The 23,107-nt window shown below is 36.7% G+C and overlaps 1 protein-coding gene across 3 annotated transcripts; it reads right to left on the reverse strand.

Annotated features, from left to right (window-relative positions):
- LOC128202766 (solute carrier family 35 member E2A-like) lies at positions 1–22,679 on the reverse strand. Of its 3 annotated transcripts, none has more exons than XM_052903901.1 (9): positions 22,647–22,679; positions 21,523–21,832; positions 21,201–21,345; positions 19,873–20,008; positions 8,929–9,177; positions 7,864–7,917; positions 7,355–7,558; positions 7,010–7,215; positions 1–5,602 (listed from the first exon to the last, which is right to left on the reverse strand). In XM_052903901.1, exons 2-9 carry the CDS (start codon positions 21,619–21,621, stop codon positions 5,565–5,567), a joined length of 1,131 nt encoding a protein of 376 aa, XP_052759861.1. In that variant the 5' UTR covers positions 21,622–21,832; positions 22,647–22,679; the 3' UTR covers positions 1–5,564. The 3 variants fall into 3 exon arrangements, with proteins under 3 accessions (XP_052759861.1, XP_052759860.1, XP_052759862.1); XM_052903900.1 differs by having other exon boundaries at positions 22,572–22,672; XM_052903902.1 differs by lacking the exon at positions 22,647–22,679 and adding an exon at positions 22,492–22,588.
- Between the last annotated feature and the right edge of the window lie 428 nt (positions 22,680–23,107).

Genomic DNA, 23,107 nt, shown 5'->3' on the forward strand with positions numbered 1-23,107 from the left:
TAATTCATAGTTTAAATGTTTAAATGTTGCTTGCATCACAATAATTTATTTACAATCACCTATAATTACATGTATATCATACAGTTACACAGAGTAGCAGGGTGATCATTTCCAACATAACTCAAAATCGTGTTTCCCTATAAGGTCAATCATCAAATTATTATGTTGTGTGAAAAGGGAATAAAATTCAAGTTTTAATAATAACACATCATCAAAAGTTCAACAGAGAGCTAGACTGCAAGACTGTGACAGAAAATACTCAATTTGGTAAAATATACATGCAGGTTGTCAGCTGCAACAGAACACATTCAACAAGAGGGCCAAGATAGCCCTATATCACTCACCGGAGTAAAACGTAAATGAAACGTAAATGGCGTTCTAGACATTTCTATTATTAAAGTGCTATCTCTGGGGTGATTTTAGTGTTTGGCTGGTTATTAAACTCATCAGAGATATTATGCCAATATATTCTGACCAAATTTGGTGATGATTGGACAAAGGTTTTTAAATTTATTGATTGGACAAGAACAATGTAAGGTATTTTCTATATTTAAAGGGTGGTAACTCTTTAGTGACTAGAGCGATATGGCTGATTATTGAACTTGTCCAATATATAATGCCCATATACATTCTGACCAAATTTGGTAATGAAAGGACAAAGGCTTTATAGGTAGTAATCTGACAAGACCTATTTTAGGTAATTTCTATAATTAAAAGGCGATAACTCTGGAATGACTTAAGCAATATGGCTGGATATCAAACTTGTCCAAGATATTATGCCCATTCATAATCTGAATAAATTTGGACATGATTGGACAAAAGGTTCTAAAGAGATTGATCAGACAAATATAGGATGTCATCCGCCCAAACGCCCGCCTGCCTGTAAGTAACCATGCAACCATATTTTATTTGTGAATAAACATGAGGTGAAGGAATTTAATAGAGAATCACCTAAGGAACATTTCTTTGAAATTATTTTAAAATCAGGCCAGCAGAGTCTGAGAAGATTTTCAAACTTTTCCATATAGACATATAGTAAAAAAAAAACGCTCCCTGGCAACCATTGTTTTTTTACAAATGAACTAGGGGTGAAGAAGTTTTATAGAGGGTGACCTAAGGCTCATTTCCAGCTGAGGGATTCTGTGGAGATTTTTGACTTTCATACAGATCTCCAAATCAACTAGTTATTTTATAGACAAAGTGAAAAATTGCCCAGGCCCCTTGCAGCCATTTTTTTTAAAAATCATATGGGGTGAATGAATTTGATACAGGTTCACCTTTGGAACATTTCTGAAATCGGGCAAAGAAGGTTTTCAAAGATTGTTCTTTCAGCTGCCATGGCAACCAGAGTTCTGCATGGTACCCCTTTTATTGGAGAATCTGGAGGTCCATACACAGAACATTCCTGTGAAGTTTGCTTGATTTTTTTTAAGTGTTTAAGAATGAGAAGTTGTTTGAAGGAAAATGTTGATGATGACAGAAAATCACCCAATCACAATATATCACGCTGAGCACCTTGTGCTCAGGTGAGGTAAAAATCATCTTTAAAAAAAATAAAAAATTGTGAACATGCCAAAGACAATTTGCAAAGCTTAAATATATTGTATTGCATGAAATGATGCATTTTTCTACAATATGTTCAATGATTGACTAAAAGTAATACTAGTAATCATCACAGCTTGATTGTTATTCACACTTGGACCATCTCAACATTTATAACAGATATGCTTCTGATCAATAAATTAAGTATAAATGTATTTAAACATGAGCGCTATGTTGTCAGGATTATATGATATATGCATGACCTAAAAATCCATAGGGGTCATCAACTGGTCACCCCAAACCCAATTGTCAAGTTTGAGGGCCATGGGTGCAGGCATTGTCGAGTTATTGACATATAGCTTTTTGCATCCAAAGTCACTGTGACCTTGACCTTTGACCTGATGATCCCTAAAATCAAAGGGTCATCTACTGGTCAGGCCCAACCCCCAAGTCAAGTGTGAGGGCCATGGGTGCAGGCATTGTCAAGTTATCTTTCGGACAACTTTTTATCATTCAAGGTCACCGTGATCTTAACCTTGTACCCAATGATCCCATTAACCAATAGGGATCATCTACTGGTCAAGCCCAGCCTCCATGTCAATTTTGATGAAAATAGGTCTAGGCATTTTAGTGTTTTAGTGTTATCACTCTGAGAATCTGTGTTAACCTTTTCACGGTAATGGTCACTGTGACCTTGACCTTTTGCCGGCTGACTCCTAAAATCAATCTGGGTTATCTACTGGTCAGGCCCTACCTCCAAATCAAGTTTGATGACCATAGGTCTAGGCATTTTCAGTTATCACTCGGACAAGCTTTGACAACCTTTGATTGTTAAGACAAAGTATTGGTGCTAAGGAGGTAAGTCGAGGTAGTCATGCTTAAAAAACTAGTGGTTGCTTGGGAAGTTGTTGGTTACTAAGGAGGTCCATGATTGATAAGGGCAGATATGGTTGCTAGGGAAACAAGCTGGTGCAAAGAAAGTCATAGATCACTAAGAAAAAATGTTGCCAGTGTTTGTGGTTACAATGGATGTCTAAGGCTGCTTAGGAAAGTGATGGTTGCTTTAGTGATTTAAAGAAAGATGGTAAAGGACTACTTAACCAAGTAAATATCTCGGCTCTGGGCAGTGCAGTTTTTGAAAACAAGATTCTTGAAACAAGTGACCACAGAAACATGATTTAAACAAATAGTTGATAACCACTAGGCAATGCTACATGCCAAACATCTACGCCCTAATCCTTACAGTTTAGAAAGAAGATTTTCCTGTAAGTCTATATAAAGTGACCTGGCAGCAATGTGTTTTAACAGGCTAACATCACTTGAAGGAACTTGATGGAGGGTAACATTTCTGTAATAAAAATATACTCATATGAGTGGTGTTTTCAAAGATTTTCATGAAGTCATAAAATGAAATGGCAGCCATGTTTTTGTACAAACCAAAATGGTTGGGAAGAGTTTCATTTGAAGAACATTTCTGTGAATTTATTAAGAAATCTGGTAGGCGGTTTCTGAGGAGATTTTTCAAGTTTTCCACATAGTGAAAACTAGCCTTGCCATCTGGCAGCCATGTTTTTAATGAACCCAGATGGCTTGAAGGAATAGATAGAGGGACACTTAAGGCTAAGAACTATTTCTGTGAATTTATTTTGAACTCAGGCCAGCAGTTTCTGAGGAGATGGCAACCGGAACCTGCAGGATACCTCTTTTTAAAAGAGTTTGAAAACCATCCAAGGATCTTTCCTCTTAAAAAAATGTGGATGATGGAGGGAAGGACAACAATGGAAAGTGACCAAATCCAATCGCCTTACCCTTTCTCAGATGAGCTTCAAGTACAGCTATTGATGTAAAGATCAAACAAGAGGTCTAACTGTTAAAAAGCATAAGAAAAATACTATGGATTTAAAATGTCATAATGGTTGATATCATTTCCAGCCAATGAGAGAGTATTTTTAAATTAATCAACATTTAATTTCCTATTGATCGTTTTGTCAGTAATAAAATAATTTTAAACGTCATATAATGGTTAAAGATTGAAGTTTTTCAGAGGTCAAAATTTAATTGTGTAAACTACCCACAGCCAGCTAGTGTTTATATCTACTGCTTCATTCAATTATAATCAATAACGGCTGACTGCTGATTTACTGAAATAAATGTATTTAAAAACTTGAATACTGCCTTCTCATTTAACAATATATAATGCTGACCACTAAACACTTAACGACACTTGAATGATAAACTTTCATAGAGACTTAAAAATCAACTAAAACTATAATGCTAAAACAAAACAAAAACAAAAACTCAATCTTTTTAAATCTTATGTAGACACACAAAAACATTTTAACAAAAATCATCAAAAACAACCAATAAATATTAGGTGAAAATTCAAGAAGTCTGCAGTTTTGTGCATAAGCAGTGTAAAGCAGTGTAAACATATATCACCTAGTCCCATGGTAGCAGAAGAAGGGAAATAGACATACCGTAGTCTGTATGCATTTTTAATCAGAAACCATTTTCGGTAATTACACAATTAACTTTCAGCTGTTGTATTTGGTAATATGCTTCACATAGTAGTCTTCTTATAAAAGTTTAATAACAGCATATAACAATGTGTGTATACCACGTGATAAATTACGTCATAATGCTACGTTGGAAGGCAACATTTTGCCTAAAATGAAGAGTTAAATCAAAGATAACTTTTCTTTTACAACTCCATTTTAAATGAAACAAAGGGCAGTCTAAAAAGCTTAAAGAGCCCCACATTTGTTTCATTACCGAAATTTGATAAGGTCATTAGTTTAATCAAACACTTTGACAAACCTGTTTCCAGAATAATGTATTGACAGTGCTCCGTCAGACAGCCGTATTGTGAAAAGATTTTTCGAAGTGTTTTAAGAAACTAAACTCTCAATCAAACTATGGTAAAAGACCGAAGGCAGGGCTCCGAAAGCGGCGTAGACTGGGCTATGTTGCATTTAAAATGGTGAAGAAATCTTGAAGTTATCTTAGTTTAAATGATTTTTCAAATCAAAATATTGCCTTCCGACATAGCATTTATGACGCAATTTATCACGTGGTATACACACACTGATATAAAAGAATGCTTAGAAAGAAAACAGCTTTAACTGTAAATGTTCCTTATTGCCCCTGCAGACTGTACAGGGCAAAGGAATGGCTCATCATTTTGTAATATTCAATTTTCTGTGTTTGTATATAATAACAGACAGTAGGTCACTGCCTTATGAATTAAATACAAAATATTGAAGCTGTAGCTGAAGCTTTGTTATATATCTAGCAAAGTAATTAGAATAGTGCACCTAGAATACTTCACTTCACATAGTAAGCTTTAAATTTTATCAAATATTATTTGATTTATTCTTACTAGCCTATACCCTCCATTAAGTGGGGGGGGGGGGTTTGATAAAAAAAAATACTAGAAGAAAAATAAGCACTTTAAACACAGAATGCATCAATCCATTCTTTTGTTCAAAAAATGTAACTAATGAACTAAAATGTTACATCATTCACAACCTCATTAAACTGTTGACAGAACTGAAACAATACCCACTTTTTTAAAACCAGCCCAAACCCAGTCTTTTATACAAATTTATATGGTGCAAAGAAGTGCAATGATTTATGAAAATTTACAAAGTCATTGTTAGGTACTTTGGATTAGCTAAGACATTAAGTCATCAAAATTCAAATCAAGATACAACTCAATGATGTTGTTTTTTCTAAATTTTAATATTGTCAAAATTGAAAATGGATGTCCCATGGCAATTAAGGGTTTAATTTTCTTGTTATTCAACGTAAAAAGTGTTGAAGTAGAGTGTGAAATTCCATTGACTTTCATTGACAAGTTTAAATTAAGAAAACATATTAATTAAGAAAAATATTTAGTCAGATTTAAATATCAAATACATGGAAATACACACCCAGTGTTGGTAGCTACATTGTCATATATACATGTATATCACAGACCAAGCATGTCATATGGAGGCTTAAACTTTGCGCTATCTTCTAGTTTACTCACTCTTCATTGTGATGTGAACCTCAGATAAATCTATAAATAATAAACATTGTTATCAATGTGATGTGAACCTCTGATAAATCTATAAATAACAAACATTATTATCATTGTGATGTAAACGTCTGTTAAATCTATAAATAGCCAATGGCATTGTCATAATTTATTCTTACTTCGAAATAATAAAAAAAAATTGTTGTGGCCTAGTAATTAATGTTCCTGTAAATGTATGTGATAAGACACTTGCAAACATTTATATAACATGTTTTTCCAAAACACCAGACAATTAGCAAAAAATGCTTATTATTTTCATTTATGTTATTGAATATACATTCTTTTATTCTAAAATCACTTTTTATTTATATTTTAATTTCACCATGAACATTCTTCAGCTGCACTCTCACAGAGTTTCAACTTTGACACTTTAAAAACACATGTCTCAGAATTGGCTGTTTTGGGCATCATGGTGCAATGCCTTCAATTCAGTCATTTTAGATAATATACAATATAACAGATCTCAAATGTTTGGTTAAACTGCCAAAAGTTCCATAAAACATCAATTTTTGAACTAAATTATGATAAGTTGGGATCTGATCATTTGTAAGCCGTCTTAAATCACTGGTTTTCAGAATAGGCTCATTCAAAGACATCCCTGCAAACAATCAGGATTATCAATGTAGATCAATTCAAATGGATTTACAACAGAATAATGTTTATATTCATTAAGGATTTGCTCATATGTAAATTATGCAAAAGTTTGAATATCACACATTGCTGTATAACATTCTTAACATCATCTGGCAAAATAAAACAAATTAGTATAACATTTGCAGCGCACATAAGAACCTCAGTCACTATCTGTATAAATTTGTCTATTATTCATATGGAAATTGAACCTTTAATAACATAAAATGTCTTAATATCTCAAATATTTCCCTATATTTTGTAATTGAATATGAATTCATTAAAATCAACATTGTGCCCCCCTGTACATCAAGAAAAGCTTTAAGTGTATTATATAACAACACATAATTTGTTGATGCAAACATTTTTTTTTTCATAAGTATTCCTGAGAAGGGTTTAATAAATCGAAGTCCATTTCATTTAAAAAAGGCCATTTTAAGTCATGGAATTTGCAACAGTGTGATGATATCAAATATTAAATAAGGTTGATTTTGAAAAGCCATTACACATACGGATAGCGGGAACATGAATAAGGGTTATTTTACCGGTGACTAAAATTAAACATGTTTAAGCTATAAAACTATCAGAGTGTTGTAAGCTGAAAAAGAGGCAGATTCATCTAGATGGAGACAGAGGTTCTTTACAGCAGTAACCAAGCAGTTAACAAAATACCTGCTTAATAATAATTACATAATTATATATATAAACCCATCTAATTTAAACCAAATCAAGATTTATCAACTGATAATTTTTTAGCACCTGAGCTATGTACATGCACTGGTATTTCTTGATCCTTAGCCATCTTCAAAGCAAGACGAACACCGTCTATTTGTTTGGCTTTTGTATAACACAGCACGCCGATTGTCACTACAATAGTTCCCAGACCACTAAGGAACGTCACAGGGTTAGAGAACACTATTACTGACAGCCATATAAGGAATGCTCGTTTCACTGTGTTAGCAACACTGAAATAAAGAAGATAAACCATCATCATCATCATCATCATCATCATCATCATCATCATCATCATCATCATGTTCTGTTTCAAGTCATATTTTAGCGCAGATTTTTTTTTTTTAAATCAAAGCATTTTAAACTGCTCACCTATGAGTAACCGGAGAGATATATCCCATGAGGACATACGCAGATATACTTTGGAAGTGGAAGAAGACTCCATTGATGATGAATGCCGTGAGAATAGTAATATCCATGGTGTTCCGCGCCTTCTGGAAGTCGATCATAAATACACATGCTGGGATTTGTACTATCACAGACGATATACTGGTGAAAAACTGAAGTTCAGCAGGCCTGTGAAAAGATCATAAAATCAGTTTTAGCAGTGACAATGAAGTTTATTACATGTACTAGGAATCAGGAATAAGACAATTCAACTTCTGACTATCGTACATTTGAGAAATGTGTCTTAACAAGACTTTTTATTAAGGAATAGAAAGAATTAGTTGAAATGTATATACTTGGCTTTAAAAACAAATTCCACAGAGATAAAGGACCTTAACACAGCTGGGGGTCTTAATCCCACACACTCAAACACTGTCATGTACACCCTCTTTCAAACAAAATGAACACCTGAAAATTATATCATTACTACTTACGTATATCTGTACTTTTCACCACTTATAAGCAGTTTTGAATATACATTCTGTAAACTGAAATGATAGAGAAACAAAGAGCAATTTTATTAAACACAAATAAATCTCATTAGACAAATACATTATAAACAAGAGATGCTTGTAAAACATTATGCCCCACTGAGTGCATTTATGCCAGAAACATGGAAGAATGGATCAAGGTGTTAAAGATGAAATGCATTGATAATGGTTGCACCAACTTTTCAATGAAAATGAAGTGATCTACAGAAAAAGTTCTCATAAGATTTGTGACCTTGACCATCTACAATAGGGGTCATCTAAGTGGCTTTAACCTTTGACCTTATAAGCAATACGAATCATTTATTGGTCATGGGCAACATATGACTAAAGTGTCATGGTCCTAGGTCTATCAGTTCTCAAGTTCTTGGGTGGACAAAGATTTTGTAAACTATTGACCATGACCTTGACTATTGATTTCAATAAGATTAGGGGTCATCTACTGGTCAAGCACAACATACCACTTAAGTATCATGGTCCTAGCTCAAGACAGTCAAATTAAGTTACTACATGAAACAAAGTTTCATAATCATCTTGACTGTGACTTTGTCTGCAAATCTGTGTGCCCTCTTTTTTCAAAAATGTTATCTTAATTGGAAAATACTCACATTCTTCTTACAAATTACAGTACAGTCAAGCCCCGTTGGCTTTACCTCCTGGGGACCAGTGAAAAATACCTCGAGCATCGGAAAACTCGAGCTAAGTGGGAATGCTTATATTCAGTATAAAGAAATCGGTCCTTTATATCCAGTTTGAGCCAATGAGGAACTCGAGCCAAGCAAGTTTAAGCCAATGGCAATGGAGTTTGACTGTACATGTTTTACTAACATGTTAAAATAAAATATTTCTCAAGAATGGCTGTTAGACTGTATATAAATTGTGTAGTGACAATAAATGCACACACCGGTACTCATACACATACTATCTAAATCATTTTTTATTAGTTTAAGTTTTACTCCATTTTTAAACAAAATTTCTTAAATAACTAATTCCAAAATATAAACTTCTCACCATTCAGTAATATTTGTGGCAAGAGCCGCTAAAAATCCCTCTATATTAAAACTGAGTTCATAAGTTGAGCAAAGCCCCAGTCCAAACATAATTGGCACAAGAGACATCATGGTAAATAATCCTGTATATTCGCCCAACATCATGTATGAGATCCCCACAGTAAATATTGGTGCAGAACTTTTCACCGTCTCTGTGAAAGATACTGCTACAAACTTCAAGGCCACAAGTCCAAGAACAACAGTGGAAAATCTGCAAAAACAAAAGTCAAGGCAGCTGTATAAAACAGAATAATAAAAAAGGCTCAATGCTTGAACATTATTTACTTGTTATGAGACATATTTTGTCTTTATTTCCATCAGTCGGTGATTTAATACTCGACTTGATTTAATGGAAAATTGGCACCTTTATGTACTTCAAACCACAACAGTCAACGACTTTCTGTCCTTAACATTAGCACACACATGTACTTCAAACCTCAACAGTCAACTACTTTCTGTCCTTAACATTGGCACACACATGTACTTCAAACCTCAACAGTCAACTACTTTCTGTCCTTAACATTGGCACACACATGTACTTTAAACCTCAACAGTCAACTACTTTCTGTCCTTAACATTGGCACACACATGTACTTCAAACCTCAACAGTCAACTACTTTCTGCCCTTAACATTAGCACACACATGTACTTTAAACCTCAACAGTCAACTACTTTCTGTCCTTAACATTGGCACACACATGTACTTCAAGCCTCAACAGTCAACTACTTTCTGTCCTTACCATTAGCACACACATGTACTTCAAACCTCAACAGTCAACTACTTTCTGTCCTTAACATTGGCACACACATGTACTTCAAACCACAACAGTCAACTACTTTCTGTCCTATCCATTAGCACACACATGTACTTCAAACCTCAACAGTCAACTACTTTCTGTCCTTACCATTAGCACACACATGTACTTTAAACCTCAACAGTCAACTACTTTCTGTCCTTAACATTGGCACACACATGTACTTCAAACCTCAACAGTCAACTACTTTCTGCCCTTACCATTGGCACATACATGTACTTCAAACCTCAACAGTCAACTACTTTCTGTCCTTACCATTAGCACACACATGTACTTCAAACCTCAACAGTCAACTACTTTCTGCCCTTAACATTGGCACACACATGTACTTCAAACCTCAACAGTCAACTACTTTCTGTCCTTACCATTGGCACACACATGTACTTTAAACCTCAACAGTCAACTACTTTCTGCCCTTACCATTGGCACACACATGTACTTCAAACCTCAACAGTCAACTACTTTCTGCCCTTACCATTGGCGCACACATGTACTTCAAACCTCAACAGTCAACTACTTTCTGTCCTTACCATTGGCACACACATGTACTTCAAACCTCAACAGTCAACTACTTTCTGCCCTTACCATTGGCACACACATGTACTTCAAACCTCAACAGTCAACTACTTTCTGCCCTTACCATTGGCGCACACATGTACTTCAAACCTCAACAGTCAACTACTTTCTGTCCTTACCATTGGCGCACACATGTACTTTAAACCTCAACAGTCAACTACTTTCTGCCCTTACCATTGGCGCACACATGTACTTCAAACCTCAACAGTCAACTACTTTCTGCCCTTACCATTGGCGCACACATGTACTTCAAACCTCAACAGTCAACTACTTTCTGTCCTTACCATTGGCACACACATGTACTTCAAACCTCAACAGTCAACTACTTTCTGTCCTTACCATTGGCACACACATGTACTTCAAACCTCAACAGTCAACTACTTTCTGTCCTTACCATTGGCACACACATGTACTTCAAACCTCAACAGTCAACTACTTTCTATCCTTACCATTGGCACACACATGTACTTTAAACCTCAACAGTCAACTACTTTCTGCCCTTACCATTAGCACACACATGTACTTCAAACCTCAACAGTCAACTACTTTCTATCCTTACCATTGGCACACACATGTACTTCAAACCTCAACAGTCAACTACTTTCTGTCCTTACCATTGGCACACACATGTACTTTAAACCTCAACAGTCAACTACTTTCTGCCCTTACCATTAGCACACACATGTACTTCAAACCTCAACAGTCAACTACTTTCTGTCCTTACCATTAGCACACACATGTACTTTAAACCTCAACAGTCAACTACTTTCTGTCCTTACCATTAGCACACACATGTACTTCAAACCTCAACAGTCAACTACTTTCTGCCCTTACCATTGGCACACACATGTACTTTAAACCACAACAGTCAACTACTTTCTGTCCTTACCATTAGCACACACATGTACTTCAAACCTCAACAGTCAACTACTTTCTGTCCTTACCATTGGCGCACACATGTACTTCAAACCTCAACAGTCAACTACTTTCTGCCCTTACCATTAGCACACACATGTACTTTAAACCTCAACAGTCAACTACTTTCTATCCTTACCATTAGCACACACATGTACTTCAAACCTCAACAGTCAACTACTTTCTGTCCTTAACATTAGCACACACATGTACTTCAAACCTCAACAGTCAACTACTTTCTATCCTTACCATTAGCACACACATGTACTTTAAACCTCAACAGTCAACTACTTTCTATCCTTACCATTAGCACACACATGTACTTCAAACCTCAACAGTCAACTACTTTCTGTCCTTAACATTGGCACACACATGTACTTCAAACCTCAACAGTCAACTACTTTCTGTCCTTAACATTGGCACACACATGTACTTTAAACCTCAACAGTCAACTACTTTCTGTCCTTACCATTAGCACACACATGTACTTCAAACCTCAACAGTCAACTACTTTCTGTCCTTACCATTGGCACACACATGTACTTCAAACCTCAACAGTCAACTACTTTCTGCCCTTACCATTGGCACACACATGTACTTCAAACCTCAACAGTCAACTACTTTCTGCCCTTACCATTGGCGCACACATGTACTTCAAACCTCAACAGTCAACTACTTTCTGTCCTTACCATTGGCGCACACATGTACTTTAAACCTCAACAGTCAACTACTTTCTGCCCTTACCATTGGCGCACACATGTACTTCAAACCTCAACAGTCAACTACTTTCTGCCCTTACCATTGGCGCACACATGTACTTCAAACCTCAACAGTCAACTACTTTCTGTCCTTACCATTGGCACACACATGTACTTCAAACCTCAACAGTCAACTACTTTCTGTCCTTACCATTGGCACACACATGTACTTCAAACCTCAACAGTCAACTACTTTCTGTCCTTACCATTGGCACACACATGTACTTCAAACCTCAACAGTCAACTACTTTCTATCCTTACCATTGGCACACACATGTACTTTAAACCTCAACAGTCAACTACTTTCTGCCCTTACCATTAGCACACACATGTACTTCAAACCTCAACAGTCAACTACTTTCTATCCTTACCATTAGCACACACATGTACTTCAAACCTCAACAGTCAACTACTTTCTGTCCTTACCATTGGCACACACATGTACTTTAAACATCAACAGTCAACTACTTTCTGCCCTTACCATTAGCACACACATGTACTTCAAACCTCAACAGTCAACTACTTTCTGTCCTTACCATTAGCACACACATGTACTTCAAACCTCAACAGTCAACTACTTTCTGTCCTTACCATTGGCACACACATGTACTTTAAACCTCAACAGTCAACTACTTTCTGTCCTTACCATTAGCACACACATGTACTTCAAACCTCAACAGTCAACTACTTTCTGCCCTTACCATTGGCACACACATGTACTTTAAACCACAACAGTCAACTACTTTCTGTCCTTACCATTAGCACACACATGTACTTCAAACCTCAACAGTCAACTACTTTCTGTCCTTACCATTGGCGCACACATGTACTTCAAACCTCAACAGTCAACTACTTTCTGCCCTTACCATTAGCACACACATGTACTTTAAACCTCAACAGTCAACTACTTTCTATCCTTACCATTAGCACACACATGTACTTCAAACCTCAACAGTCAACTACTTTCTGTCCTTAACATTAGCACACACATGTACTTCAAACCTCAACAGTCAACTACTTTCTATCCTTACCATTAGCACACACATGTACTTTAAACCTCAACAGTCAACTACTTTCTGCCCTTACCATTAGCACACACATGTACTTTAAACCTCAACAGTCAACTACTTTCTATCCTTACCATTAGCACACACATGTACTTCAAACCTCAACAGTCAACTACTTTCTGTCCTTAACATTGGCACACACATGTACTTCAAACCTCAACAGTCAACTACTTTCTGTCCTTACCATTAGCACACACATGTACTTCAAACCTCAACAGTCAACTACTTTCTGTCCTTAACATTGGCACACACATGTACTTCAAACCTCAACAGTCAACAACTTTCTGTCCTTACCATTGGCACACACATGTACTTCAAACCTCAACAGTCAACGACTTTCTGTCCTAACCATTGGCACACACATGTACTTCAAACCTCAACAGTCAACTACTTTCTGTCCTTACCATTGGCACACACATGTACAACCTCAACAAGTCAACTACTTTCTGTCCTTACCATTGGCACATACATGTACTTCAACTTCAACAAGTGAACTATTTTCAATCCTTACCATTGGCACATACATGTACTTCAAACCTCAACAGTCAACGACTTTCTGTCCTTAACATTGGCACATACATGTACTTCAAACCTCAACAGTCAACTATTTTCTGTCCTTACCATTGGCACATACATGTAGTTCAAACCTCAACAGTCAACGACTTTCTGTCCTTACCATTGGCACACACATGTACTTCAAACCTCAACAGTCAACTACTTTCTGTCCTTACCATTGGCACACACATGTATTTCAACTTCAACAAGTCAACTACTTTCAATCCTTACCATTGGAACATACATGTACTTCAAACCTCAACAGTCAACTTCTTTCTATCCTTACCATTGGCACACACATGTACTTCAAACCTATCCTTGCCATTGGCACATACATGTACTTCAAACCTCAACAGTCAACTACTTTCTGTCCTTACCATTGGCACACACATGTACTTCAAACCTCAACAGTCAACTACTTTCTGTCCTTACCATTAGCACACACATGTACTTCAAACCTCAACAGTCAACTACTTTCTGTCCTTACCATTGGCACACACATGTACTTTAAACCTCAACAGTCAACTACTTTCTGTCCTTACCATTAGCACACACATGTACTTCAAACCTCAACAGTCAACTACTTTCTGCCCTTACCATTGGCACACACATGTACTTCAAACCTCAACAGTCAACTACTTTCTGTCCTTACCATTAGCACACACATGTACTTCAAACCTCAACAGTCAACTACTTTCTGTCCTTACCATTGGCACACACATGTACTTTAAACCTCAACAGTCAACTACTTTCTGTCCTTAACATTAGCACACACATGTACTTCAAACCTCAACAGTCAACTACTTTCTGCCCTTACCATTGGCACACACATGTACTTCAAACCTCAACAGTCAACTACTTTCTGTCCTTACCATTAGCACACACATGTACTTCAAACCTCAACAGTCAACTACTTTCTGTCCTTACCATTGGCACACACATGTACTTTAAACCTCAACAGTCAACTACTTTCTGTCCTTACCATTGGCACACACATGTATTTTAAACCTCAACAGTCAACTACTTTCTGTCCTTACCATTGGCACACACATGTACTTTAAACCTCAACAGTCAACTACTTTCTGTCCTTACCATTGGCACACACATGTACTTTAAACCTCAACAGTCAACTACTTTCTGCCCTTACCATTGGCACACACATGTACTTTAAACCTCAACAGTCAACTACTTTCTGTCCTTACCATTGGCACACACATGTACTTCAAACCTCAACAGTCAACTACTTTCTGTCCTTACCATTAGCACATACACTGTACTTCAAACCTCAACAGTCAACTACTTTCTGTCCTTACCATTGGCACATACACTGTACTTCAAACCTCAACAGTCAACTACTTTCTGTCCTTACCATTGGCACACACATGTACTTCAAACCTCAACAGTCAACTACTTTCTGTCCTTACCATTAGCACACACATGTACTTCAAACCTCAACAGTCAACTACTTTCTGCCCTTACCATTGGCACACACATGTACTTCAAACCTCAACAGTCAACTACTTTCTGTCCTTACCATTAGCACACACATGTACTTCAAACCTCAACAGTCAACTACTTTCTGTCCTTACCATTGGCACACACATGTACTTTAAACCTCAACAGTCAACTACTTTCTGTCCTTACCATTGGCACACACATGTATTTTAAACCTCAACAGTCAACTACTTTCTGTCCTTACCATTGGCACACACATGTACTTTAAACCTCAACAGTCAACTACTTTCTGTCCTTACCATTGGCACACACATGTACTTTAAACCTCAACAGTCAACTACTTTCTGCCCTTACCATTGGCACACACATGTACTTTAAACCTCAACAGTCAACTACTTTCTGTCCTTACCATTGGCACACACATGTACTTCAAACCTCAACAGTCAACTACTTTCTGCCCTTACCATTGGCACACACATGTACTTTAAACCTCAACAGTCAACTACTTTCTGTCCTTACCATTGGCACACACATGTACTTCAAACCTCAACAGTCAACTACTTTCTGTCCTTACCATTAGCACATACACATGTACTTCAAACCTCAACAGTCAACTACTTTCTGTCCTTACCATTGGCACATACACTGTACTTCAAACCTCAACAGTCAACTACTTTCTGTCCTTACCATTGGCACACACATGTACTTCAAACCTCAACAGTCAACTACTTTCTGTCCTTACCATTAGCACACACATGTACTTTAAACCTCAACAGTCAACTACTTTCTGCCCTTACCATTGGCACACACATGTACTTCAAACCTCAACAGTCAACTACTTTCTGTCCTTACCATTAGCACACACATGTACTTCAAACCTCAACAGTCAACTACTTTCTGCCCTTACCATTGGCGCACACATGTACTTCAAACCTCAACAGTCAACTACTTTCTGTCCTTACCATTGGCACACACATGTACTTCAAACCTCAACAGTCAACTACTTTCTGTCCTTACCATTGGCACACACATGTACTTCAAACCTCAACAGTCAACTACTTTCTGTCCTTACCATTAGCACACACATGTACTTCAAACCTCAACAGTCAACTACTTTCTGTCCTTACCATTAGCACACACATGTACTTCAAACCTCAACAGTCAACTACTTTCTGTCCTTACCATTAGCACACACATGTACTTCAAACCTCAACAGTCAACTACTTTCTGTCCTTACCATTGGCGCACACATGTACTTCAAGCCTCAACAGTCAACTACTTTCTGTCCTTACAATTAGCACACACATGTACTTCAAACCTCAACAGTCAACTACTTTCTGTCCTTACCATTAGCACACACATGTACTTCAAACCTCAACAGTCAACTACTTTCTGTTCTTACCATTAGCACATACATGTACTTCAAACCTCAACAGTCAACTACCGGTACTTTCAATCCTTACCGTTAGCACATACATGTACTTCAAACCTCAACGGTCAACTACCGGTACTTTCAATCCTTACTGTTAGCACATACATGTACTTCAAACCTCAACAGTCAACTACCGGTACTTTCAATCCTTACCATTAGCACATACATGTACTTCAAACCTCAACGGTCAACTACCGGTACTTTCAATCCTTACCATTAGCACATACATGTACTTCAAACCTCAACAGTCAACTACCGTTACTTTCAATCCTTACCATTAGCACATACATGTACTTCAAACCTCAACGGTCAACTACCGGTACTTTCAATCCTTACTGTTAGCACATACATGTACTTCAAACCTCAACGGTCAACTACCGGTACTTTCAATCCTTATCGTTAGCACATACATGGACTTCAAACCTCAACGGTCAACTACCGGTACTTTCAATCCTTACCGTTAGCACACACATGTACTTCAAACCTCAACGGTCAACTACCGGTACTTTCAATCCTTACCGTTAGCACATACATGTACTTCAAACCTCAACAGTCAACTACCGGTACTTTCAATCCTTACCGTTAGCACATACATGTACTTTAAACCTCAACAGTCAACTACCGGTACTTTCAATCCTTACCGTTAGCACATACATGTACATGGACTTCAAACCTCAACAGTCAACTACTGGCACTTTCAATCCTTACCGTTAGCACATACATGTACTTTAAACCTCAACAGTCAACTACCGGTACTTTCAATCCTTACCGTTAGCACATACATGGACTTCAAACCTCAACAGTCAACTACCGGTACTTTCAATCCTTACCATTAGCACATACATGTACTTTAAACCTCAACGGTCAACTACCGGTACTTTCAATCCTTACCGTTAGCACATACATGGACTTCAAACCTCAACAGTCAACTACCGGTACTTTCAATCCTTACCGTTAGCACATACATGGACTTCAAACCTCAACAGTCAACTACTGGCACTTTCAATCCTTACCGTTAGCACATACATGTACTTCAAACCTCAACAGTCAACTACCGGTACTTTCAATCCTTACCGTTAGCACATACATGTACTTTAAACCTCAACAGTAAACTACCGGTACTTTCAATCCTTACCGTTAGCACATACATGGACTTCAAACCTCAACAGTCAACTACCGGTACTTTCAATCCTTACCGTTAGCACATACATGGACTTCAAACCTCAACGGTCAACTACCGGTACTTTCAATCCTTACCGTTAGCACATACATGTACTTCAAACCTCAATGGTCAACTACCGGTACTTTCAATCCTTACCGTTAGCACATACATGTACTTTAAACCTCAAGAGTCAACTACCGGTACTTTCAATCCTTACCGTTAGCACATACATGTACTTCAAACCTCAACAGTCAACTACCGGTACTTTCAATCCTTACGTTAGCACATACATGGACTTCAAACCTTATCAGTCAACTACTTTCTTTTCCTTGCCATTGGTACATACACGGATTGTTGTTAAAGTTTCAATGCAGTACATCAAGTAGGTGTTGAGTGATTGACTTATATGTGCTTACATGCAAAACCTTAACTAGAATTTCTGAGTCAAATAATAAAAGGGCAAAATTTATACCATTTGCATTAGAGTAATCTCACTTGATTAATAAAGAAGGTTGACAGGTTGGGAGCCATTGTCTAAAGTTTCAATGCAATACAGGATGTATTTGCTGAGCTATTGATTTAAATGTTGAAACATACAAAACCTTAAAGTATTTCTAAGTCAAGTAATAAAGTGCAAAAATTTGCATTATATGCAATTATCAAACTAGCTTATTTAAGTAGGTTGAATGATTGGGTACTGTTGTAAAAAGTCTTATTGAGGAGTTACTGATATATCAAAATCTTAACCAGAATTTCTAAGTCTAACAATAAAGGGCCGTAATTTGCATTTATGCAAAATACAGTGATGTAACTTGGATATTTCTGTAAGTTGGATGTTTGCGTACGGTTGTATACAGTTTTAATGCAATACATCAAGTAGTTCTTGAGATATTAACCTATGTGTGTTTACATGCAATACCAAAACCAGAATTTATAAGATAAAATAATAAAGGCCCATAACTTGCATTTCATTAACAATAGTGTCATCTAACTACATTAATAAAGTAGGTTGGATTGTTGGAAAAACATATCAATGCATAAATTTCAATGCAATACATTTATAATGTATTTGCTGTGATAATGACTTAAAGGTGATTACACGCAAAACCTTAACATAGGGCAGGGCTCATCCTACCAGGCGACTTAGGCGATAAAGTCGCCCTGCCGCGGCAACTTCCCTATTTTCTAAGATGAAAGCGAAGTCAACTTCGCCGACTTTTTCAGAGATCAAAAAACCAATATCGCTCTCACCTGACATCGTTTTAAAACTACCCCTTGTCATAATGCAGAGCGACTCCGCCTCCCGTCTGTCAGTGCAATTGACAAACAGCCAATCGTGTTAAACCTAGTAAATTTGCTACATTGACTTCGGCCAATGAGAACGCTTGTTTTATTCAATCGAGGCAGGTGTTTGCAACATTGAATTTGTGTACATGCACGTCATCGATGTAATAAAATTATAAGGGATTAATATTTACACTTGCCGTTGTGTGTAAATGTCAATTAGTGCTAAATAGGACAATAACGGTTTAAACGATGTGCATTGATGACAAATGAACTTAACTGGGTGTGATTACCGCGAAGTTAGCGAGAAGGGCAAGTGCGAATCACACTTCCAGGTTTGTTGTTTTTATTTCAGAAATGCTTTCATTATTATTTTTTCTTTGATCGGTTTACATCAATATTCTATAAATGAGATATTTTGCATTCTGTTTAATAGTAATCATGCTTTCTACGTGGCTTCTGCGGGATTCCCCAGGCCTGAAACGTAATGCTGTGTGTTTTTAGCCAATTAGCACATGGCCACCTTAGAAAACACAGTTCTGCAGTTCAAGGAGCCCATGAAAAAAATTGTACTGGCCAAACTGTCCAAGGTTGACGAGATTGGGGTCAAGCTCTTTAAGACTGCCTACAACCTGGCCAAGCAGGAGCTCCCCAAGGAGTAGTTTTGATATATTGACTAGTTTTGTTTTGACTTGAGGGAGGGGGAAACCCCCTCCCACACCCTCCCTGATCTCACTTCTCCCTAAAATTTCTGTGTAGGATGAGCCCTGTAGGGGTGATGCTGACAATGGGGTGAGTAGTAAAGCTCTCCTTATTCTTCAAATAGTCGAGCTAAAAATACACCTTAAAAGACACCTTAACCTTATCTGTATGAGCCATTATTGTACCTCATTGTTCCTACAATGACCATGTTTCTCCAGAAATTTGGTGGTTTGCCTGCACGGTTTACATTTGTGTAGAAGCCCAAGGGCAGGTACATCTGGAGAAACCCTAGACTTGTTGTCATCACCATCTGCATGGCTCCTGGTAGGAGAATGGGAAGGTTTATTGGAAATATGTAAATACTTGTTGTGGATTAAGCTCAGTGTTTCCACTCAATTACCAAGTGTAGGGGACTCTCCAATCAAACTAATTCAGAGTTATCAAGTTTGATGCAGGTCATAATTTAAATTGGTTGCTTTCAAACATGCACCAATTCCTACATGTATGTAAAAGTAGTGTACTTTGCATTTCAGTAATGCTCCCAGCATAGAGAGAAAAAATTAAAAAGTCTTAAGTGGGAAAATAGCAGCATTTGTTATTTAAGGAATAAATTGCGGGGTTGATGTCATTATCGGGGTATGAACGCAATTGGGCTGGTCAAAGTGTGTGGAGTACAATACTTTTACATAATGGCAACAATACAATGAAAAGATAATAAATTAACACTTTCTAAAATGTTGATTCATATTTTACGGGACCTGCTGACACAATGCAAACACTAACAAGATCAATAGTTTTCATGTATATTGTTATGCGATGAATTGCGATCCGAACATATCCGAAGATGTTGCGTTCATCGATTGATGAACGCAATTGCCGAAAGGCAGTTCATTTAGGGAATGGAAGTTGAGGTGTAAATATTATCAGTTATTGAAAGTATATATTTAAAGTGACCCTCTTATTCAAAATCAATCATACACATATATAACAAACATAAGTTTTAAGTGATAACCCTTTAGCTACTTACTAAAAATTGCATTTATAGAAAAAATAGTTACTGATAACAAGATTTATTGTGATCTTCTATCATTTAATAAGGAAGAAAAAAACATGTTTTATGCACCTTTCTTTCAAATTAAACTTGGTATCCTTCATAAGAACCATTGTTTTTGACATTTATTCATCCTTTTTGGTAAATTAAAACAATTGTTATAAATGTGGTAAATTTTATTTGGGAGTAAGAGTGCATCTTTAGCTGTCTTTCCATAATTTTGAATTAATTTCCTAAAAAAAATCTTTTGTCACAACTTAAGTTTTCCCTTATAGATTCATCAGTTTTAATTTGTTTTAGATGAACAATAAAAAAATTCATAACAAAATGCATATATTAAATGAAATTAATATTTTTAAATAATGAAGCCAAATAGCAAATGCTTGTACATTTTTTATTTTTAATAAATTATTGACCTGTTCGATATTAGAAATGTTTTAATTTCTAACACTTAATTCTCACCTAGAAGTGTGGGATCGCCTTGCAGAGTGGAGAGTATATACTTGTTGAGAAAGAGTGTACAGAAGCTGAAGAAGTACCACATGACCAGAAACAACATGGCCCGTGGATTCATCAGTCCCTTTTTGTCATCTAGATCACTGCTCTCCTGTGAAATAAAGCGGCATTAGAATTTGGAAGATGCTTTTTCATTCATATATTTATATTTACATGCATCTTACAAAGTGATGTACATCAACTGAATTTTACTTGTATTTAGTCTAAAGCAAGTGTTTAATCAGAATTAATTGTACATTATAGATCAATGTATTCTAAATTAAGTTACCTTGATGATAATGGCATTTGTGGCTGGAAGAAGTTTCGCCTTCTCCAGGGCCATGTCCACCATGTGGAATGGATTTAATTTCTCGCTGTTTGTCGGCATTTTCTGGCTGAAGCTTCACAATGTATTTTATGTTCTCAGGCTGGTATTGGAGGATTTTTGCGTATCATGGTTACATGTGCCATTTATCATAAATAATTATAAGTATCAGTGTCACTGGCCATTGCCACTTGTCTAAATGTCATTTTTGAAATAGTTCACAACTGAAGCCCAGATATGGATGTCCATCTATTCATTGCCATTCACTACTTACCTGAAATATATGAATAACATATTAACATATTTGTGTAAAAGAACATAAATGATAACAGCTGATGGATGAATAATGTAATGAAATAATGCTATGAAATCATCCTCAGCCTGTTTGCTTAAATGCCCTGCCTTCTTATACACTGTAATGTGTGGGGGTAAGAATCAGCTGCCCGGTAAGCTTGGTTGGATAGAGCACTGCGCTGGTGTTAAGGGGGTATAGGGTTCGATCCCGCCCTGGGGTACTTTTCCTCTGAGGTTTACTTTACTGGTGTCAGAAGTAAAAGGCAAGAGTGTGTGAATCAGCCTGAGAGGTGAATTAGGGGAGGAGTGTAGTGTGTTTTGGTAAGAACCAGACGTCTGGTTAGCTCAGTTGGTTAGAACACTGTACTACTGTTCTGACGGTGGGTTCAAGTCCCACACTTGGCGCATTTTTCTTCTGAGGTTTACCTCTTTTTTAACTCAACACTCATAATTCTGACTAAAGACAATACCATACTTCATTTCAGTCCTAAAAGCAACCAGAAAATAACAATAGTTAATGATGGATTTATCAATTGCAATGAAAATATACATCAATTTAATGTTTAATTCAACATGCCATTAAACATGAAAGCAATTCTAAGTAATAAACATCCGAAATATCTGTCCGATATAACATACAACTGCTGACGTGGAATACATATTGAACCCAATTGGCATGCTTTTAAACTATAAAAAAAAGAAATACGTGGATACATAACCATGCTTTTAAATTAGTGAATAACATAGGAATATATTTTAAGGACAAGTGAAATATTATGTTTTTATATATCTACGATCGTCGGTGTCAAAATTTTGCCACATGTCACAATTGCTTACAGTGAGGTTATAAAACACTATTACCTGGGTGGTGCTAAAAGCCGGTACCCGGTATCGATATTGGGAAAAGCCGGTATCACTGTTTATGATACCAGATTATGTTGATACCGGTTTTTCGTCACAGACGGCACCAGGTTATATAATATTCTCTTAAGAAATCCCGGTTTCGATAGGCCCGGCATCAATGTCCCCAACAATCAACCATGGCTTTTGCTATTGTTGTTTATGCATGCATATGTTTATTAATTTTCTCGTTCACTTATATGCTTAACATGCAATAAATTGATAAGAAATAACTATGTCACATGATATATAATCTAAATTAAACTTATCATGTAACAAGAAACATTATGTTTATGGTACCTAATAAACATGATTGATTCTTGAATCTTGAATCTTTGACTATGTTACACAATTA

This window comes from Mya arenaria, chromosome 9 (assembly GCF_026914265.1).
Source record: "Mya arenaria isolate MELC-2E11 chromosome 9, ASM2691426v1".
Taxonomy (NCBI): Eukaryota; Metazoa; Mollusca; class Bivalvia; order Myida; family Myidae; genus Mya; species Mya arenaria.

Bases quoted from the DNA above. Each gene is read 5' to 3' on its own strand.
- LOC128202766 (XM_052903901.1), bottom strand. From the start codon at position 21,621: ATGCCGACAAACAGCGAGAAATTAAATCCATTCCACATGGTGGACATG. The intron at 20,009-21,200 runs GTGAGAATTAAG...TTCTCCTACCAG, and splicing joins AGGCGATCCCACACTTCTAG to GAGCCATGCAGATGGTGATG. The intron at 7,559-7,863 runs GTAAGTAGTAAT...ATCTTTTCACAG, and splicing joins GGTGAAAAGTACAGATATAC to GCCTGCTGAACTTCAGTTTT.